The sequence below is a fragment of the Panthera leo genome, chromosome C2, assembly GCF_018350215.1.
Source record: "Panthera leo isolate Ple1 chromosome C2, P.leo_Ple1_pat1.1, whole genome shotgun sequence".
Lineage (NCBI taxonomy): Eukaryota > Metazoa > Chordata > Mammalia > Carnivora > Felidae > Panthera > Panthera leo.
Window position 1 is genome coordinate 57,892,780 of NC_056687.1, and position 18,818 is coordinate 57,911,597.

Sequence of the window (18,818 nt, forward strand, 5' to 3'; positions counted from 1 at the left end):
GCCAACAAAGAGCCACTGTGGCTTTGTGAGTATGTGAAAAATATGGGTGAAATAGAGGTGATGTGTATGGTAAGTGGTAGAAGCAAGGGTAGAGCATGCAGACCAAATGATGCAGATTCTAAGCGATGTAAAGTGATAATGATCTGACCTAGAGTGGGCGTATGCAGCAATGGAGAGTACTTTAACAGAAGATCCAGCATGGCTGGTTTGCCTAAATATGAGGGATAAATAAAAGCTTTTTAGCAGACTATCATACCAGTTTTTTGCCTGGTAAATACCTAAATCTTTAACCAACTACCCCAATTATATTGTAGTATTAAGCAATAATATTAATAATATCTGTTAGTATTTGAGTGCCCCTGATGTGCCTGGCAGCGTTTTAAACTAGTAAATGTATTATCTCTTTTAATTCGCCCAACAACGCAATGCTACAGGCACTATTATTATCCCCATTTTACAGATGAAGCTATTGAGGCACAAAAAGTTTAAATAACTTAACTGAAGTCAGAGAAACAGCCCTAGATCCAGAAAAATTGCTGGAGCCCAGACAAGTTTGAGAGCCTGAGCCCTACTGCCTCTGACAGTACAGGATGGGTGCTCAATAAATATCTTTAGACACTGAATAAATCCATTCCCGTGTGAAGCTGGTATAGCTGATATGAAAAGGTCAACATGACAGTTATGCCTATATTAATCTTTCTCTTCTCTGGATCGGTGTTTTCTGAGAAATGCAGCCTCCAGAAGTGGGGCTAACATTTCCTCAGTCAGAAATAAATTGGAGAAAAAATCCTCTTCCATCCATTATCCTTCCCTTTTCAACATTATTATAATATAATTTCATTGCCCAGAGATACGTACAGAATTCATACAAAACTCCGGCGCTCTCCTTTAATCCTGGGAAATTCTCATCATTGCATCTTCTCAACCACCTTGCACCTGGGGCTCATGTTGCAAGTTGTTAAAGAGTTTCTCATTTTTTTCCATACCCATCCCCCATAAGCCAAGGGTAGCCTTCTTGATGACTAGTTTACTTTGAGTATTTGTTTATCCAGTTTTCCTGCTTGGGAGCAAGGTAGCTCTGGGGAAAAAAACTATCAGTTGACCTATTCTTCTGTTCATTTCATAAAGTATTGAGTGTCTTTAAACACCCCACACAATGTGTGATGAGCTCTGTCCTGCTTCCTGTCATTTCCCCCAACCGGGTCCTAGAAACCCTTCCTAGACCAGAAATCCAGTAATACACACTGCTTTAGCCATTCAGTGAACACACGTTCCCCAAACAATCTGCCTCCCATGGGCAAAGGGTCTTGAGCAGAGATTAAGATTTCACACCATATATTTCCTTTATGCTGGTGTAAAGGTCAATATGCACATAATCCTGACATTAGGGCTTGATGAAGCCAACTCACATGTGTTTAGATGTAGTTGATGGCCTATATTCTTTTAAGTGCAGTTCTCCAGTTAATATCATTATGAGTCTAAAGGCTCTTTGTGCTGCAGGTGCATTGATGGAGTATAGTAACACATTTGCAGGAAAGGCTAGGTGGCTATGTGGCTAGATACTGTCAAGAGAATAGAATGTCAAGTGAAAATGTTACTATCTGAAAAAACAAATTATATTTTCAGATTCAGTTTTACATAGAAATAAGGCAAAGTCTTGGGGTGCCTGGGTGGCTCAGTCGGTTAAGCGTTCCACTTCGGCTCAGGTCATGATCTCACCGTTGATGAGTTTGAGTCCTGCATCAGGCTCTGTGCTGACAGCTCGAAAGTTTGGAGCCTGCTTCAGATTCTGTCTCCATCTCTCTGCCCCTCCCCTGCTCACGCTCTGTGTGTCTCTCTCTCTTTCTCTCAAAAAAAAAAAAAAAAAAAAAGTAAGGCAAAGTCTCGGACCTTTGAGCTTGACAAACCAGATCACAGCAGCAACCTGAACTTACAAATAACTTTCACTTTTACATTTTGTTGAATAAACAAGCTAAAGTGGGTAAAATTAGCAAAAAAAAAAAAAAGAAAAGAAAAGATTTTTCCTTTCCCCATTATTCCCTGTCCAAATGAGCTCTGTTGAATAATTTCTCCCTAGACTCTGAAAGCTTTTTTGGTGATTTTCATATAATAAATGTTGTCTGGTCCCTTTCAGACTCAAGAACAGACTTGTGTCAATAATTAAAAAGCCTTGACAAATGTAGTGTCAAAACTTGCAAAAACTAATTTGATCCAGAACTTTCTTCCCTTTCTGCCCACTGTGTGTTGGTGTACCTCAGCTGCAGAAGCCTGGGATGCGAGGTTGTGTGTTTTATGTCTGTGGAGGGTGGAGAAAATGTCTCTTTGATTGTCCAGCTCAATCCTGTCTTCCACTCCTTGTTCGGGCCTCGCTTTAGGGGTCATAGCATGCAGAAGAGAAGAGAGAGGTAGATGAAAAAGACCTTCCTTGTCAGGCTGACTGCAATCTGACGTAGGTGCCCTGTGGGTGGGGAGAATAAAAATTGCCATCTTGACCTCATGGGCCACTCTGGCAAATTTCTCAGAAATTTGGGACTGGCCCGTGGCTATTGTCCCCTTGATGCAGGATGCAGGTCCTGCCTCTCCACCAGGCTTCTATTATCCCCCAATAGCCCATGAGCTGCTGGAGGTCTGTCCCCTTAGGAGCTGTTTGCTCCTCCAGATATTCCTGGGTGAGATTTCTTTCCATGGCATTCTGTTTTATCTGAGAAAACATGCCCCTTGGCCTCCTATTTGGTGGAAGTGCTCCTCTTCTCCAACAGGGCCATATCTCTCTTCTCAACACTACTAGTCAAGCATAGGCTCCCAGTGTAGTCTCTTTAGCCTGAGTCAAGCACTGGTCCTCTTCATCCCAAACTCCAGGACACGTAGGCCAACAGCTCTGAGTAGTTCTCTTGAAACCACACTTCACTTGAGCTAAGGTAAGGGGGCAGGTTCTTCTTTTACCCACCACCCACGTGAGAGGGGACCTGACTCGTAGCACCCTGACAACTCTCTTTAAAAAAAAATCTTCACTGCACCTAAGATGGCTCAGTTGGTTAAGGGTCCGGCTCTTGATTTCACCTCAGGTTATGATCTCCTGGTCAGTCTTGAGATCCAGCCCTGCCTGTGTTGGGCTCAGTGCTGAGTATGTAGAGGCTGCTTAGGATTCTCTTTCCCTCTCTCTCTGCCCCTCCACCACTTCTCTCTCTCTCTCTCTCTCTCTCTCTCTCAAAATAAATAAGTAAATATACCTTTTAAAAAATCCTCACCTGGGGCACTTCTGCCCCTATGAAGTCTTGAGATTGATGATGAACCATAGTTAACAGAACACACTCCACATGCCCCTCATAGGTGGTCCAGAACTCTGCTTTAGAAGTGACAATGACTTGCCCTATAAAATCATTCTTAGCCTCTGGAACCTCATCTAAAACAAAGGTACAAAGAGGTCCATTTGAAAATTCTCTTCGGTATTACCCCTTAAAATTCAGCTTTTAAAAGAAAGTCAGTGAGACCAATGATGATCTATCCAAAAAAGGAAGTCAAGAAAGCAATCACATTTATAATAACATCAAAAAGACTAAAATACTTAAGAATAAATTTAAGCAAGGAGGTGAAAGACTTGTACACTGAAAACTATGAAACACTGATGAAAGGAATTGAAGGAGACACAAACAAATGGAAAGACATCTGATGTTCATGGAATGGAAATTTTAATATTGTTAAATTGTCCATGCTACTCAAAGTGATGTACAGATTCAGTATAGTCCCTATCAAAATTCCAATGGTATTTTTTCACAGGAAGGGAAAAACAATCCTAAAATTTATATTCACAAGAGACGTCACATAGCCAAAGGAATCTTGAGAGAGAACAGCATTGGAGACATCATACTTTCTGATTTCTCGGTATACTACAAACCTTTAGTAATCAAAACAGTATGGTGCTGGCATAAATACAGACACATAGATTGACAGAACAGAATAGAGAGCCCAGAAATAAACTCAACCATATATGGTCAACGGTTTTTAACAAGGGTGCCAAAAATACACAACAGAAAAGCATAGACTCTTCAATAAATGGTGTTTGGAAAACTGGATGTCTATATGCAGAAGAATGGAATTACAGCATACACAAAAATCACCTCAAAATAAAGTAAAAGACTTAAACATAAGACCTGAAGCTATAAAACTTTTAGAAGAACACATAGGAGAAAACCTCCTTGACATTGGCCTTGCCATTGATTTTTTAGATATGACACCAAAGCCTAGGCAACAAAAGCAAAAACAAGCAAGTATACTACATCACGCTAAACAACTTCTGTACAGCAAAGGAAACAACAAATGTAAAGGTAACCTATACATTGGAAGAAAATATTTTTAAGCCACATATATGATAAGGGACTAATATCCGAAATATATAAGGAACTCATTCAACTCAATAGCAAAACAAAAAACAACTCATTAAAAACAGGCAAAGGACCTAAATAGACATTTTTCCAAAGGAAACATACAAATAGCCATCAAGTACATGAAAAGATGCTCAACATCCCTAGTCGTTAGAGAAATGCAACTCAAAGCCACAATGAGATATCACCTCCCACCTGTTAGGATGACTATTACCAATAATAATAATGATGATGATGATGAAAATAATAAAAGATAACAAGTGTTGGTGAGGATACGGAGAAAAGAGAACTCTTGTCACTCTTGGTGGGAATGTAAACTGGTGTAGCCATTAGGGAAAACAATATGAAAAACATTATGGAAAACAGTTTTTGAGGTTCCTCAAAAAAATAAAAAAAATAGAACTACTATGTGATCCATTAATCTCTATTCTGGGTATATACACAAAGAAAAGAAAAAAAAAAAAAAAAAAGAAAAGAAAACCAGTCACCTCTAAGAGATATAGAAACACCCTAAGCTTCCATTGGCAAATGAATGGGTAAAGAAATTGTGTGTGTGTGTGTGTGTGTGTGTGTGTGTGTGTGTGTGTGTGTGATTCAGCCTTAAAAAAAAAAAGAGAGATTCTGCCATTTGTAACAACATGGGTGAACCTGGACAACATTACACTAAGTGAAATAAGACAGACAGAAAAAAACCCTGCATGATCTCACTTATAAGTAGAGTCTAAAAGAGTGAACTGCATGGAAGCAAAGTGTAGAACAGTAATTCCTGGGGCAAGGAAGAAGAGACAATGGGGAGATGTTGGTCAAAGCGAACAAAGTTGGAATTATGTAGGATTAATAAGTCTGGAGATCTAATATACAGCATGATAATTATAATACTGTATTGAATATTGGAAATTTGGTCAGAGTAAGTTTCAGGTGCTCTCATCACACAAAAAAATAAATTGTTACTATGTGAGGAGTGATACGTTAATTAGCTGACAATACTAATCATTTCACTATGTATGTGTATATCAAATCATGTTGTTACCTAAAATATATACACTTTTTATTTAAAAAATAAAATAAAAACCTGAGGCAAGGAAAATAAGAGCAAAAATAAACTATTGGTACTACATCAAAATAAAAAGCTTCTGCACAGCAAACAGTTAATAAAACTAAAAGGAAACCTACTAAATGGGAGAAGATATCTGCAAATGATATATCTTATAAAGAGTTAGTATCCAAAATATATAAAGAACTGATACAACTCAATACCAAAGAAACAAATAATCCAATTAAAAAAATGAGCAGAAGACATGGATAGACATTTCTCCAAAGATTCAGATATCCAGCAGACACATAAAAAGATGCTCAATGTGACTCATCATGAGAGAAATATAAAGCAAAACTACAATGAGATATCACCTTATACCTGTCAGAATGGCTAAAATCAAAAACACATGAAACAAGTATTGATGAGGATATAGAGGAAAAGGAACCCTCTTGCACTATTGGTGGGAGTGCAAATTGGTGCAGACATTGTGGAAAACTTGAAGTTCCCCTGCAAATTGAAATAGGACTACCCTACGATCCAGGAATCGCACTACTGGGTATTTATTAAAACACACACACAACTTATCTTTGTCTAAGTTGTGCGTGCGTGTGTGTGTGTGTGTGTGTTAATAAAAACAAAAAAAAATACAAAAACACTAGTTTAAAGGGATACATACACCCCTATGTTTATTACAGTGTTATTTACAACAGCCAAACTCTGGAAGCAGCCCAAGTATCCCTCAATAGATGAATGGATAAAGAAGATGTGATATATATACATATAATGAAATATTATTCAGCCATAAAAAAGGATGAAATTTGCCATTTGCAACAACATGGATAGAGCTAGAGAATATAATGCTAAGCAAAAGGACTCAGTCAGAGAAATACAAATACCATATGATCTCACTCATATGTGTAATTAAGAAACAAAACAAATAAGTGAAGGGAAAAACAGAGAGAAGCAAACCAAGAAACAGACTCTTAACTATAGAGAACAAACTGATGATTACCAGAGGGGAGGTGGATGGGGGGATGGGTGAAATAGGTGATGAGGTTTAAAGAGTACACTTCTCACAATGAAAAAAAAATAAAATGGTTAATAAATAAGCAAATAGTAGATAAAGTAATTTTGTGAAAATGAAGCAACCATGACAAGGTGATGGTTTACCCATGGAGATGATCCACAGAAAGCTATAGTTCTTGGCAACAGTGTAATGGATTGGCAAATAATAAACAGAGCTCTAAAAGCATGGCCAAAGTTGTGGGTGCTTGAAGAAAATAGGGGAAAACAAGAGAAAGAAGAAAAGGAAGAACATTAATATGGGTAGTTCCTTTTTCAGTGGATTATTAAAAGCAACAGAAGGTAGTAGTCATGCAGGACACCTAATATAGTACCTGGTTCATAAGTTTCAAAATGTTACACTGTATTATTTGTCCCCTTAAATCCCTTTGGAACATGGTAGGAACCTAAAGTAGGAAATAGAGTGGTTGATTAATTAACCAGTCTATCTTAGTCTAAGTTGTGTGTGTGTGTGTGTGTGTGTGTGTGTGTGTGTGTGTGTGTTTTAGTAAAAACAAATAATCTAGCCCTAGAATTCTGTGTCTCCTTCTGCTTGAGATGGATACTTAAATAAATAAAACCCACCAGGATCATGGTCACATTAATGGAGGACGAAAATGGGTGGTAAGGAAGGGCAAATATCTACAAAGTTAGCCTGAAAGTTTTCATGTTATATCCAATTGATTATATTTCCACTACTCTCCTTTTTGCTCACTTTGCTTCACCCAAATTGGCCTTCTCACTGTTCCCACAGCATACCAGAGTTGCTTCCACCTCAGGCCTTTTTACTTTTTCCCTCTGCCTAGAAAATTCTTTCCCCCCAAATCTACATGGCTCCCACTCTCATCTTCTCCCAATCTTTGTTCAAATGTCATCTTCTCAATGAGGCTTTCTGTGACCACCTAATTCGAAACTGTAGCCTCCTCTATCTCCCTTCCATTCCCCTTTCCCTGCTTTATTTTTCTCCACATAATTTTTTTAGCATCCTGTAGAATTCACTAGCTTGTCCCCACAAGAAAGTGAATCCCATAAGGGCCTTTTTTTTTCCAGTCTGATTTGTCTGCTGAGGTATCTCTGTCACCTAGAACAGTGATAACACCTGGCTGTAAGTAAGTATTGATAACTCAGTAAATATCCTGGAGCTTAAGGATATTTTTTTCAAGCACAGAGGAGGAAGAGATTAACAAAGGAAAGGCTTCAGGGAGAGCGGAAGAAGGCTCTATAAAGAAAATGGCACCTGGTCAGGGCTTGAAGACAGGGCAGTCTTACAATGGGAGGCTGAGAGAGGATGATGGGAGAGACACACAGACTATCAATTATCCTGGGAGGTTGTGTGCTGGGGACCATGATTGAATTCCAGAGCTACCCCCTGGTTCTGCAGCAAGGCCAACTATACTTTATAAGTCTACCAGAGTGGAATGAGTATAGTCTCTGGTGTCAGACAGGCTTGAGTTCAATTCCTATCTCTGCTGACTACTAGCTGTGTAATCTGGACAAGTCATTTTACCTCTCAAATACTGTTTCCTCACCTTAAAAACCAGAAGTTAGTATTATCTAGTTCATATGGTTATTCTGAGTATCAAATATGTAAATGCATAAAGAACAACTGTAAAGCTAGACCCACACAAGCCAGTCTGGAAAGGCATGCCATGATCAAAACAAGAGTCCAGCAAAGAAAATTCATCTTAAAATAAATCAAGACCTCTACTTGTATTTTTTATTTCCTTGAAGGAGGAAACAATGACCAAATCACAATTTCTTTTTTTTTAATTACCATTTTAACTTTTATCCTCCACTTACCTTGCATCAACGACTGCTCACCTGTCTCTCTCATTTGATACAGAGTAAGTTCATATTAAATGATCTTTAAAATTTTAAGTTGTTTGGAAAATATTTCAGCATTTCCCCCAAATTAACCCTCCATGAGACCTCCAGCATTTCCCTTTGTTTCCCTTCTCTGGCAGTGAGAGGGACAGTCACCAGGAAGATGGTAGGAGTCCAGATGAAGAGATTCCATTCTGTTTCATAATGTCACAAGGAGCCAACCAGAATTAGCTCTTAAAGAACATGATTCTGTCTCCTCCATTTAACTCAGAACTGACTAGAGCTGTCTTCTAACCTAATTGAATTTCTAGTGATAACATAAAGGGGTAGTTTTTAATTTCCGTGGAAAAACATTTTTAAGTTGAAATAGGAATGGGCTAGGAAAGTTTCGAAACTTCTCATCTAACCTCATGGCAGTTTTCAAATTAATATAAGCAAGACATTTTGCACAAAGTAGTGTTTTTATCCTAAACCCCTTCTTCTTTTCTGAAACATGGGTTATTATTATGTATCTCTGGATACTTGCAAGGTTTAATAACAATAAGCATTCAAACTGAAGAACATATAAGCAACCAGCAAACAAAGCAAACAACTCTGTCACTGGGTTTGGCATATTACTCGCCTACACAGTATGTCATAATATAGAACCAAGTATTGAGTGCTGAAGAGGCTTTGCTCTATTATGAGTATAAATATAACCTTGAAACAGAAAGACAAAAAAAAAAAACAAGCTGCTTTATTCACATGCTGAAATACATGATCAACATGAATCTTAAAGACTTGGCTAAGAGGAATAGAAATAGAATTCTTTTAAAATGCTCTATTTGATGTCAAAAGACCGCCAATTATGTCCTCTTACAGTTATGGATCTCCAGGCCAGGCCCTAGGAAGAGATTTCTTCTAAAAGCAAAAACAGCCAAACAAAACAACGCTGAGAAACAAGCAGTGTTTCTGCCACTAGTGGGCCACAGTTTGATCACTGTCCTCTGCGGCTGAGGCCATGGGTGTGCACTGTGACAAGCAGTGGCTCACAATCTCATACTCAGTTCAGTTCATCTCACAGAACAAACCCTCCTTGAGGGCTTACAAAGGCCCAGCCCTGATAGACACGTCCCACACGTTGCTATTGCTAACAGTGCGTGAGACCGCCTACGGGGTCTTTGCACTGTCTGTGTCCTCTGCCTAGAGGCTCCCACCACCCCTCCCCTGCTCCCACTCGAGTCTGCTACATTCCCCAGGGAAGCCTTCCTGAGACTCTGCATAAGCCGTTTCCTCTTTCATGTGTCCTCATATTTGGACTGGTTTCTGTGATTCTTTGGTTGATGTCCATATCCTCTGAACTTCAACTCCAGAGGAGTGCCGCCAGTCCCAAGCACAATGCCTGGAAGATAGAGGCTCCCAAATGCTGGGTCAATAAGTGACAGAACAGAGGAAGGGGGTAGCAGGAGATAACAACATGGAGAATGTTGGAGGTCAGGTCATGTAATGCCAAAGGGCCTTGAAGCATAGTGTAAAGCCAAGGGGAGTGAGTGGGATTTAATTTACCTAAAGTACTAGATAGTTTTCTAAATGGCTTCAGCTCTGACTTGCACATGAGGATCAGGGTCTTATGGTAAAGGGATCATGCTTTCAATAACCTGTGCAACAAGGTACAGACCCTCAGGCCAAGACCCAAACCAAATTCAGCTGGAGACCAATAAAACTGAAATGAGCTTGGACTTCTTAGCGATATGACGGGGTGTCATTGATCCTTTTGTTCCCAGAAGCTTATTGGCACACATTCAGCCCTCAACAAACTCTGCAGGCCTGTGAGAGGAAGCATAAAGCTGCACTGATATGTATGCCAGGCAAGAGACACAGTGACACAAAGATCAAGGTGGCATGTGAGCCTGGGGCAGTCAGTGTTCCTCCTCTCACGTGGTCCAAGAACAACATGTAGATGCAGTGGAATGAATGAATTCTCCTTTCCCTGCAGTAAACTTGCAGTAAGCTAGGATTTATGTCACATTATTTTCTGATTCTCCGGGAAAGAAATTTAACCAGTCATTTTAATACACATGAAATTCTCAGTCACGTTATCCCATGTCATCAGGATTCCACTGATTCCTGACAGAATTAAATCACGTGGAGCTAATGGTCAGTGTGGGCAATCACTGGCTGGGGAAAGTGTCCATTGCTTGTAAGTAAGAGGTATTTTAAAATGTGATTGGCAGTTGCTTATTAGACTGAGATTTCTAGGTAACAGCAATATTGCCTACAAATAAATACAAAGGTCTCTGATGATTACCTCTTAGTTCTTTTTCTTCATCATTATTATCACCATTGTTATCATATCACCACTTTAAAACCATTCCTTTCTGCTTTCACTTATGTAATCACTCAGTGAATTCTGCGGAGGTTAGGTCTCAGAATGAGAGGGGAGGGAGAAGGAAAGGAGGAAGGAAGGAAGGAAGGAAGGAAGGAAGGAAGGAAGGAAGGAAGAATGGAGGGAGGGAGGGAGGGAGGAGGGGAGGAAGGAAGGGAGGGAGGAAGGAAGGAAGGAAGGAAGGAAGGAAGGAAGGGAGGAAGGAAGGAGGAAGGGAGGGAGGAAGGGAAGGAGGGAGGAAGGAAGGAAGGAAGGAAGGAAGAAGAATGAATGATACTGGTCTGTGGGAGGTGAGATAATAGACTACCACCAACAATAAAAGTTTCACTCTCTCCTACATGAGGAATTGAGTCCCAGAGTAAAGAGATCCTTCTTTTCCTCCTTCTGAGAATTTCTCAAAAACTGGATAGAGTCTTTCTTCTCTTTCTCCTTCTTTCTCTCTTTTGCTTTCACCTCTTCTTCCTCTATTAATTAGGAGAAACACCTATCTCTCAGTATTTCACAGTATCCAAAGATTACTTATGACTAGTCGTTTCTATCCTTCTATGCAATTTTTCCTTGCCTTGTTTTAAAAAGGAGATGAGGTTACTTTAAAAGTACATCACAATACAAAAATTTTAAAATAGGTTACCGAAGGAATTGCTGCAGACAGGGACAAAGGTAGAGCCATCTCAGTGAGAGAAACAAAATTCAAATTCATTCTGTGATCCAGTAGCTGGAATGACACAGTCATTCAAGAACCCAGGTTTCTGGCAGTTCTGTCACCTTTCATTCATGGGCTTCTATGCCTCCCTGCATCATAATATCTGATAGTACATGAGGGAAGATCATGGAGGATCTTACATGGGAGGTTTTATACATCATGCCTTGAAATGACAACCATCACTCCTATTCACGTCCCATTGGCTAAGACATAGTACATGGCCATAGCTAACCGATCGCACAGGAAGCTAGGAGATGCAGTTCATGCACACCAGAGAGAAGAATGGGCTTGGTGGTCAGCTGATAGTCTGCCACGCTGACCTTTATTCTCACTAAACTCTGGGAACAAGGGCAGTGTTTCTCTCTCCATGTCATCCCCAATTCTCGTACACACCGAGCACTCAATAAGTATTTGCTGGGTAAATGAAGCTGTGCATATTCAGTATTCAAAACATTTTTTCTGCCACCCTGATGCTTGTTGCCCATTTTAGTTCCTCATATGGCACCATCTGAAGCAGCCTCTAATGCATCTCCCCATATCTGACTATTCACGGAGCTTGGGCAGAGCGTGTCTTTGGTGTTCGTTAGCAGGATTGCAAAACAATTGTTGTTGATCATTTCTCTAAATTAGTTATAGATGCATAAACCATGAGGCCAATTTATCAATGTGTCCTACATGTATTTTTTTTTAGGGATTTGATACCCATGTTTTTTTTTAAATTTTTAATGTTTATTTATTTTTGAGACAGAGAGAGACAGAACATGAATGGAGAGGGTCAGAGAGAGAGGGAGACACAGAATCTGAAACAGGCTCCAGGCTCTGAGCTGTCAGCACAGAGCCCGACACGGGGCTCGAACTCACAGATTGCAAGACTGTGACCTTAGCCGAAGTTGGACTCTTAACCGACTGAGCCACCCAGGCGCCCCACCCATGTTTTTTATTTAAGCATGTGATTTGCCAGAGCTGAGGTACCTGGGAGGCTGGGATACCATTCACTACTATCTAAAGCTTACAGGTGAATGAGCATACTGACCACCATACTATGAGGATATTTTTCAGAATATTATACACAGTATACAGTATTCTTTTTTAAAAGACAGGTGAGAAATTTATTTTTTAATCATAATAAAAAGAATTGCTGTGTTTCTTTTGAAAATTGACTGTTGTTATGATGGCCACAAACGGCAGAACATATACTCTTTATTTCTTGGCATTGTTACTAGAAAGTTCTGATGAAATGTGGGATCCACATCTGTTAAGAGTACATGACATCAAGAAATGCATTTTGTGTACCATCCCCACTCAGGTTTAGACAGAGGTTAACATACTTTTTCTAACCATATTTTCCTTGGCTTTAGTTTCCCTTTCTATCTACTTCTTTTGTCTTCTTGAATTGAGTATTTATGTATGCGACCTTAAATATATTTTTGAAACAAAGGAGAAATACACAAAAATAAATGCATTAAACATTTGTTTTCCCAAGAGATAAACCATGTTTTCAAATGGAGTGTGATTGGGTACTTTTCATTTTCAGTCTATCTTGCTTCATCCCCTGAGGTATTTTCAAATGAATATGAATTCGTCTTTCACTTTGGGAGGAAAAGAGAGAGGAGAAGAATGGGAAATGATAGACTGTGAACATGGGGATGATTTTGAAAGCTAAGAACTAACGTAGATATGTAACCATATTGAGCATATTAAAATATGTACAATCGTGAAAACTCAGTACAAGGTAATTTCCGTGAGGACAAGCACCTCATGTTCATTGTTGAATGTAGACTGGAGCCTGGCACACAAAAGACACCGAAACATCATATTTTGAAAGTGTGAATGTGATACACTTGGAGAACTGAGTTAATATCACAGAAATGATATTGAATATTGGGTATGTAGCCACAAGCATATGCCTTCTGGACTCAGTTGCATCGTTTATAAAATGAAGGCAGTAGGCCCTGTATTCACCAAGGTTCTTTCTGATTCTGATATTCCATGCTCTGCGTGCCACCCTTGTTAATTACAGTGGCATATCAAACATGGGAATGTATATACCTTAACACTTTGGGAAATTTGTTTTCAAAATAGGATATCCAGCTACATCATCAACAACCCTTGGAGACGTGGGTACATCGACTCCAAATACCATCCCTCAAAGTGAGTACAGCAAGGCTTTCCTTATGTGACTGAAAAGAGACAAAACACAAGTTTTAGTATAGCTATGACAATGTTGAGGTTTGGGCAAAAGGCTACAATTTTCATTTAATGTTTGATATTTTGGTTTTGAGTTGCTCAGTGGCAAATTGTAATCTAAATTGTGGCTATATATTGATATGACAATCACTGTAATCTTAAAAATATGGGTTGGTGAATTATTATACTGCACTTCTCATTTCTCATGGAATTTTAAGATAACATTAAAGTAATCTTGACAGTACTCCCAGTGATCTGAGTTGGTGACAGGAACAGAAAAAGAAAGAAAATCAGTGACAAGTCGGCATTAAACATAAACTACAGAGCTTTTGCTTAATATGCCAGCTGTGTTCCTGTGTAGGAAAGCATATTTTCAATTTCAGATTTCCCCAAAGTCACATAGATTAAAAATTCAGCACATCAAAGTAAAGTCAAATTACAGCTGTACAAAAAAGGTTGGATTCTGAGAATTTTGTCTTTCAGCCAGCAATTCCAATGCGACTACCCAAGGCTTCAACTACTCCTGGACCTCGAGCGGGAAAGATACCAAAAACTGTACACATGACTGTGAGTCCCTTGGGGTCTTCTGGACCTCATTAATTCATCCGACACCTATAATGGACAACCACTACGTGCTCTGTTCATAATCATATTAACAAACACTAAACAAAGCATCTACTGTGTTTAAAGCACTGCTGCAGTTAGTTGCCAGGGATACATCTGTGAACAAAACAGAGCTAAGTTCCAAATTCTAGCGGAAGAGAGACGGGCACACGGTGATGAGTGATCGGGAATAAATAAAGCAGCGGAGGGAGACCATGAGAATCAGGTGTGAGGGTGGGTTGCTGTTCTAAATAGGGTGGTTTTGCAAGGCTTTACTGAGGAAGGTGACATCTGAGTAAAAACATACCTAATGGAGACGAAAGAGCAGACTATGAGTGTATCTGAGGAAAGAGTGACGTATCCAGAGTACACATATCACTAACGACAATGAGAAGAGGGGGCCCAGTGTGAGGCACAGAAAGGGTCTGGCCATTTAATCTGGCTGCCTCTCAGCAGCCTGTGCTGATGCTGCTTTGGCAGGTAGCAACAGGATCTAAAGAGGAAGTGCACTGCCTCTTAGTGGTAGAAGACGAGGATGTCTGTGTGGTAGGCGAGTGGCAAGGGCTATGGCTGCAGCAAAGCCCCCAGGGGCCGCTGGTGCAGAACTCTGGATTTCGCTACTAGGCCCTTTTGCACAAAGAGTGAAGGTGTGTGTCTCTTTTAGGGAAGCATTTAAGTTGTACCTTTAAAGCCTCTAAAAGTCTTTGATACCCACTGGCTCAGTCATCTCACTGCTGGGAACTTGTCCTTAGGAGATTAATCGAAGAGCAAAAAGCTGGGAACTTGTCCTTAGGAAATTAATCGAAGAGCAAAAAGGAACATGTGTGATATTGCTCTTTGTCGCATTATTGATTTTATCTCTTTTGGGGACTTCAGGTGCACACATTTGGATTAAGCATAATTCTTAATTCAGGACACACTTTCACCATTAGTCCGTGCATGATTTAATTTAGTGTAATGTATTTCTTTTAGTATATATGTTAATATAATAGACACCTGTGAATTCAGTGCCCAAGTGCAAGAAGTGAAAGGTGCTCAGAAGACAGAGCACCCCCGGAGATCCACAAATAAGTGTAACCAGAGGTGGCGTGGCACATTCCTGTGAAAAGAAGAGGCAATTAGCAAATGGATCCGGAAACATTGATTATTTATAAGGAAAAAAAGTATTAAAATATATGTCTGCCATGCACATGACAGAAAAATAAGCTCCGCAGCGTATATGATCTTTATGTCAAAAGCAAAACATTAAAGCATGTAGTAAAATAAAAGTGAACTTCCTTTTGGCTTTGGGGTAAGGAAGGGCTTAAAAAAGAGACATAAAGCACGAACCATAAAAATGATAGAAAAGCTAGAATATAAAAAAATTAAGAAAATTATTTTCATCAAAAGACACCTTAGCAAAAGTGAAAAAAAAAGGCAAGCTATCGTGTGGGAGCGGATATTTGCCACATTATATAACTGATCACTGAAAACTGATCAAGAATACATAATTGACAAAGGAGCAGGACTTTATACCAAGAGTATATAAAGAATGGCTACAGATCAATTTTGAAAAATGCAAAAACTTTAGAAGATGAGCAGAAAGGCACATCACCAAAGATATACCACGGTGGCTAGAAAACATCCAAAGAGGTGCATAACCTAACAATCAGGAAATGCAAATGAAGACTAGAATCAGATAGCCATTTCACATATAATCAACAAAAATTAAGAAGTCTGAAATTGCCAATTTCTTATATATTGCTAGTGAAAGTATAAACTGGTACCATCATTTCCCATCATTTTGACATGATATTTTAAAGCCAAACATTTTCATACCCTACCAGCCAACAATTCCACTCTTAAATGTATACTCCACCTCCCAACACACACGTTAGTATACGTATCCAGGAGATGTGTACACAAATGTCAGGGAAAACACTGATAGCAAAAACTATACATAACCTAAATGGCCATATCCAAGAGAATAGATAAGTTGTTGCATAGTCCTAGAATAAAATACTGGAGAGCAATGAAAAATGAGTAGATGACAGCCACATACAACAGCATGAATGAATCTTAGTAACATTGTAATGAGTCAAAAAAGTAAATGCCAGGTGACAATATATGGAATGATATTTTTAAATAAAATTTTAAAGCAAGTACAGCCAGACACCATGTGGCTTAAGCATAATATATGATAAATACTTAAAAACTGTAAAAGCAAGTGAATAATGGACATAGCATTCAGAACAGCATTTGCTTTGCAAAGGGCATACAAGGAATGAGACAAGAAGAAGGCATAATGTTTATAATTTATTATAATAGTCCAAAAATCTGTGTGTGTGAGTAGGGGTCAGAGGGTGTTAAGGAAAAATATGTCCAATAATAAGAGAATATGGAATAAGATGAGATCATAATTCAATGCAATATTATGAAGCCAATCCAAACAATAGCCATACTGTGCTAAGCTAGCCAGTACATCTTATTGTATAGACAAGGGTACTTGCTGGAAAGTTTTTACCCATCAGATATAAATTGAAATTAAAAATCTTAGATCGGGGATGAAAGTCCATACTTAATAGACTAACATTTATCTTCTATGGTGTTAACATAAAATTGAGTTTCTAATGAACTTGATGAAACTCTCCTTTACCTACACTAGTTTGTCATCCTTGATTCTTGATAGTATAATACAAGTTAAGTCCATGAGATCTTTTTTGTTGTTGTTGCTTACTTGTATCCTCAGTGCCTAAGGTATATAGTTGGTGCTCAACAAATATTGTTGAATAGATAAATGAATTAATACTTGTTGGTTATGGGGGAAATTATGTAGCAATGCTGATAAAAGATTATTGGACAATATTATAGGAAAAAGCTGAACTCCAACTTAAATTTATGCTATAATTACATATAAATTATCCCATACTTTCATTCTCAGAATAATCCTTGGTGTCTAATGATTTCCTTTATTTTATTTATTTGATTTTTTATTGAAATTATACTGAAATGTAAGATACACAAGAATAGGGACCTAAACCTTTTCCTGCCTTGTTCACTGTAGTATCATAATGACTGTAGCCATGGCAGGCATACAATAGGTGCTCAGCAAATATTTCTTGAACAATTGAAAGAATCTGTGTACATGTGGGTAAAGACAGGGAAGAAAATACATACATACACGGTGAAAAGAAATGATCTAGGGTGGCTCAATTGGTTGAACGTCCGACTCTTGATTTCAGCTCAGGTCATGATCCCAGGGTTGTGGGATGGAGCCCTGCATTGGGCTCTGTGCTGAACATGAGCCTGCTTAATATTTTCTCTCTCTCTCTCTCTCTCTCTCTCTCTCTCTCTCTGTCTCCCTCTGCCTCCTCAACCACTCATGCTCTCTCTCTTTCTCTCCAAAAAAAAGAAAAGAAAAGAAAAGATCCACTTAATTGGAATTTTTGAACTTTTTGTTTGCTTTAATTAAATTGTTATTACAATATTATGTGTGCCCAGAGTAAAAAATAATTCCTGTTCATCCCATGCATCATATCGTTATGAAACATAGAGGCTACCCAAAGTATTTTCTGCCCCAGAAACTGGAAAACTAAAAGGGGAGTGCAGGAAAGTGCTTTATAATTTACATAAATATATTCTTGGTCTTTTTAATAGATTTCATAATGAAATGAACTATTGCCATTCTCCATATCATCTGTCCTTTCCCACCTGAAAACTTCATTTATCCTCAAACATCTCTTTATCATTCTTACCATAATAGAGCCTTAGAAAATGTGAAATCTAAGAAAGGACTCTGAAACCCAACAAACAAAATTTTCTCAGCAGTGAAAACCCACATTCCTACTTATGCAAATAAGAATATCTTGTTTACTAGTTGCCATTTTAAATCCATAAGCTTAGAGAAAGAAATTCCCTACAGTGAGTTGCTCTATTTATAATCATTCACAAAAACACATTAGGATCCGACAAGTTAACATTGATTGCTCACTCCCAAACTATTTTTGAAACATGTTTCTACTCGTTGGATTGGACCGTAATGTGACATCCAATATTAGATGATGCATTTGCCAAGATTCATGACAGGCATTGGTAATAGGATTTTTTTTCCTTCTAGTATGTTTATTTCAGTAGATTTATGAAATGTTCACAGGCAGATAAAGAATGGTAATGGATGGATTTCTGGTGAAATAAACCCACCAACACTGTTTCTAAGGCTCTTGCTATTTCCGAACACATTCTAATGGAATATTTGCTTATACATGCATTTTGTGTAGCTTATATATATTTGGATGTCACTAGAAGATTGTGAGTGCATTGCATTTTCACTAATTTATAAGTATATGTTTTCATATATTCTTTTGTTGTCATTTTATCCACTTGAGAATATTAGAATCTAATCCTAGTCCAGCTTCCAAGTTTCCAACAGTCTGGAACAGAAATGTGTATTTTACTTGAACCACTTATGAAATGGGGGTACCAAATCTGACTATCTAAATGCCCAAAATATATAAGGTTAATATCATCCTGAGACATTTGCATTTTGACATTCAAGTGATCAGGCCATGGAGCAGAAAAGTGAAGCTTGATTACTTTTTTTATTTCTGTTTTCCCTGCCATCCATCGGGTCCAGTGGAGCCTAAAGCCACATGAAACTCAGTCAGTCTGTCTAAGTTA

The 18,818-nt window shown here is 38.6% G+C and overlaps 1 protein-coding gene across 6 annotated transcripts in view; it reads left to right on the forward strand.

The window, feature by feature from the left end:
* Positions 1 to 18,818, forward strand: part of CD96 (CD96 molecule) — a 96,188-nt gene that overhangs the window by 64,747 nt on the left and 12,623 nt on the right. For all 6 annotated transcript variants that reach the window (XM_042903795.1, XM_042903797.1, XM_042903794.1 and 3 more), the window contains exons 9-10: positions 13,455 to 13,523; positions 14,043 to 14,126. In XM_042903795.1, the coding sequence (XP_042759729.1) occupies positions 13,455 to 13,523; positions 14,043 to 14,126 (153 nt within the window). The remainder of the gene's footprint in view (positions 1 to 13,454; positions 13,524 to 14,042; positions 14,127 to 18,818) is intronic.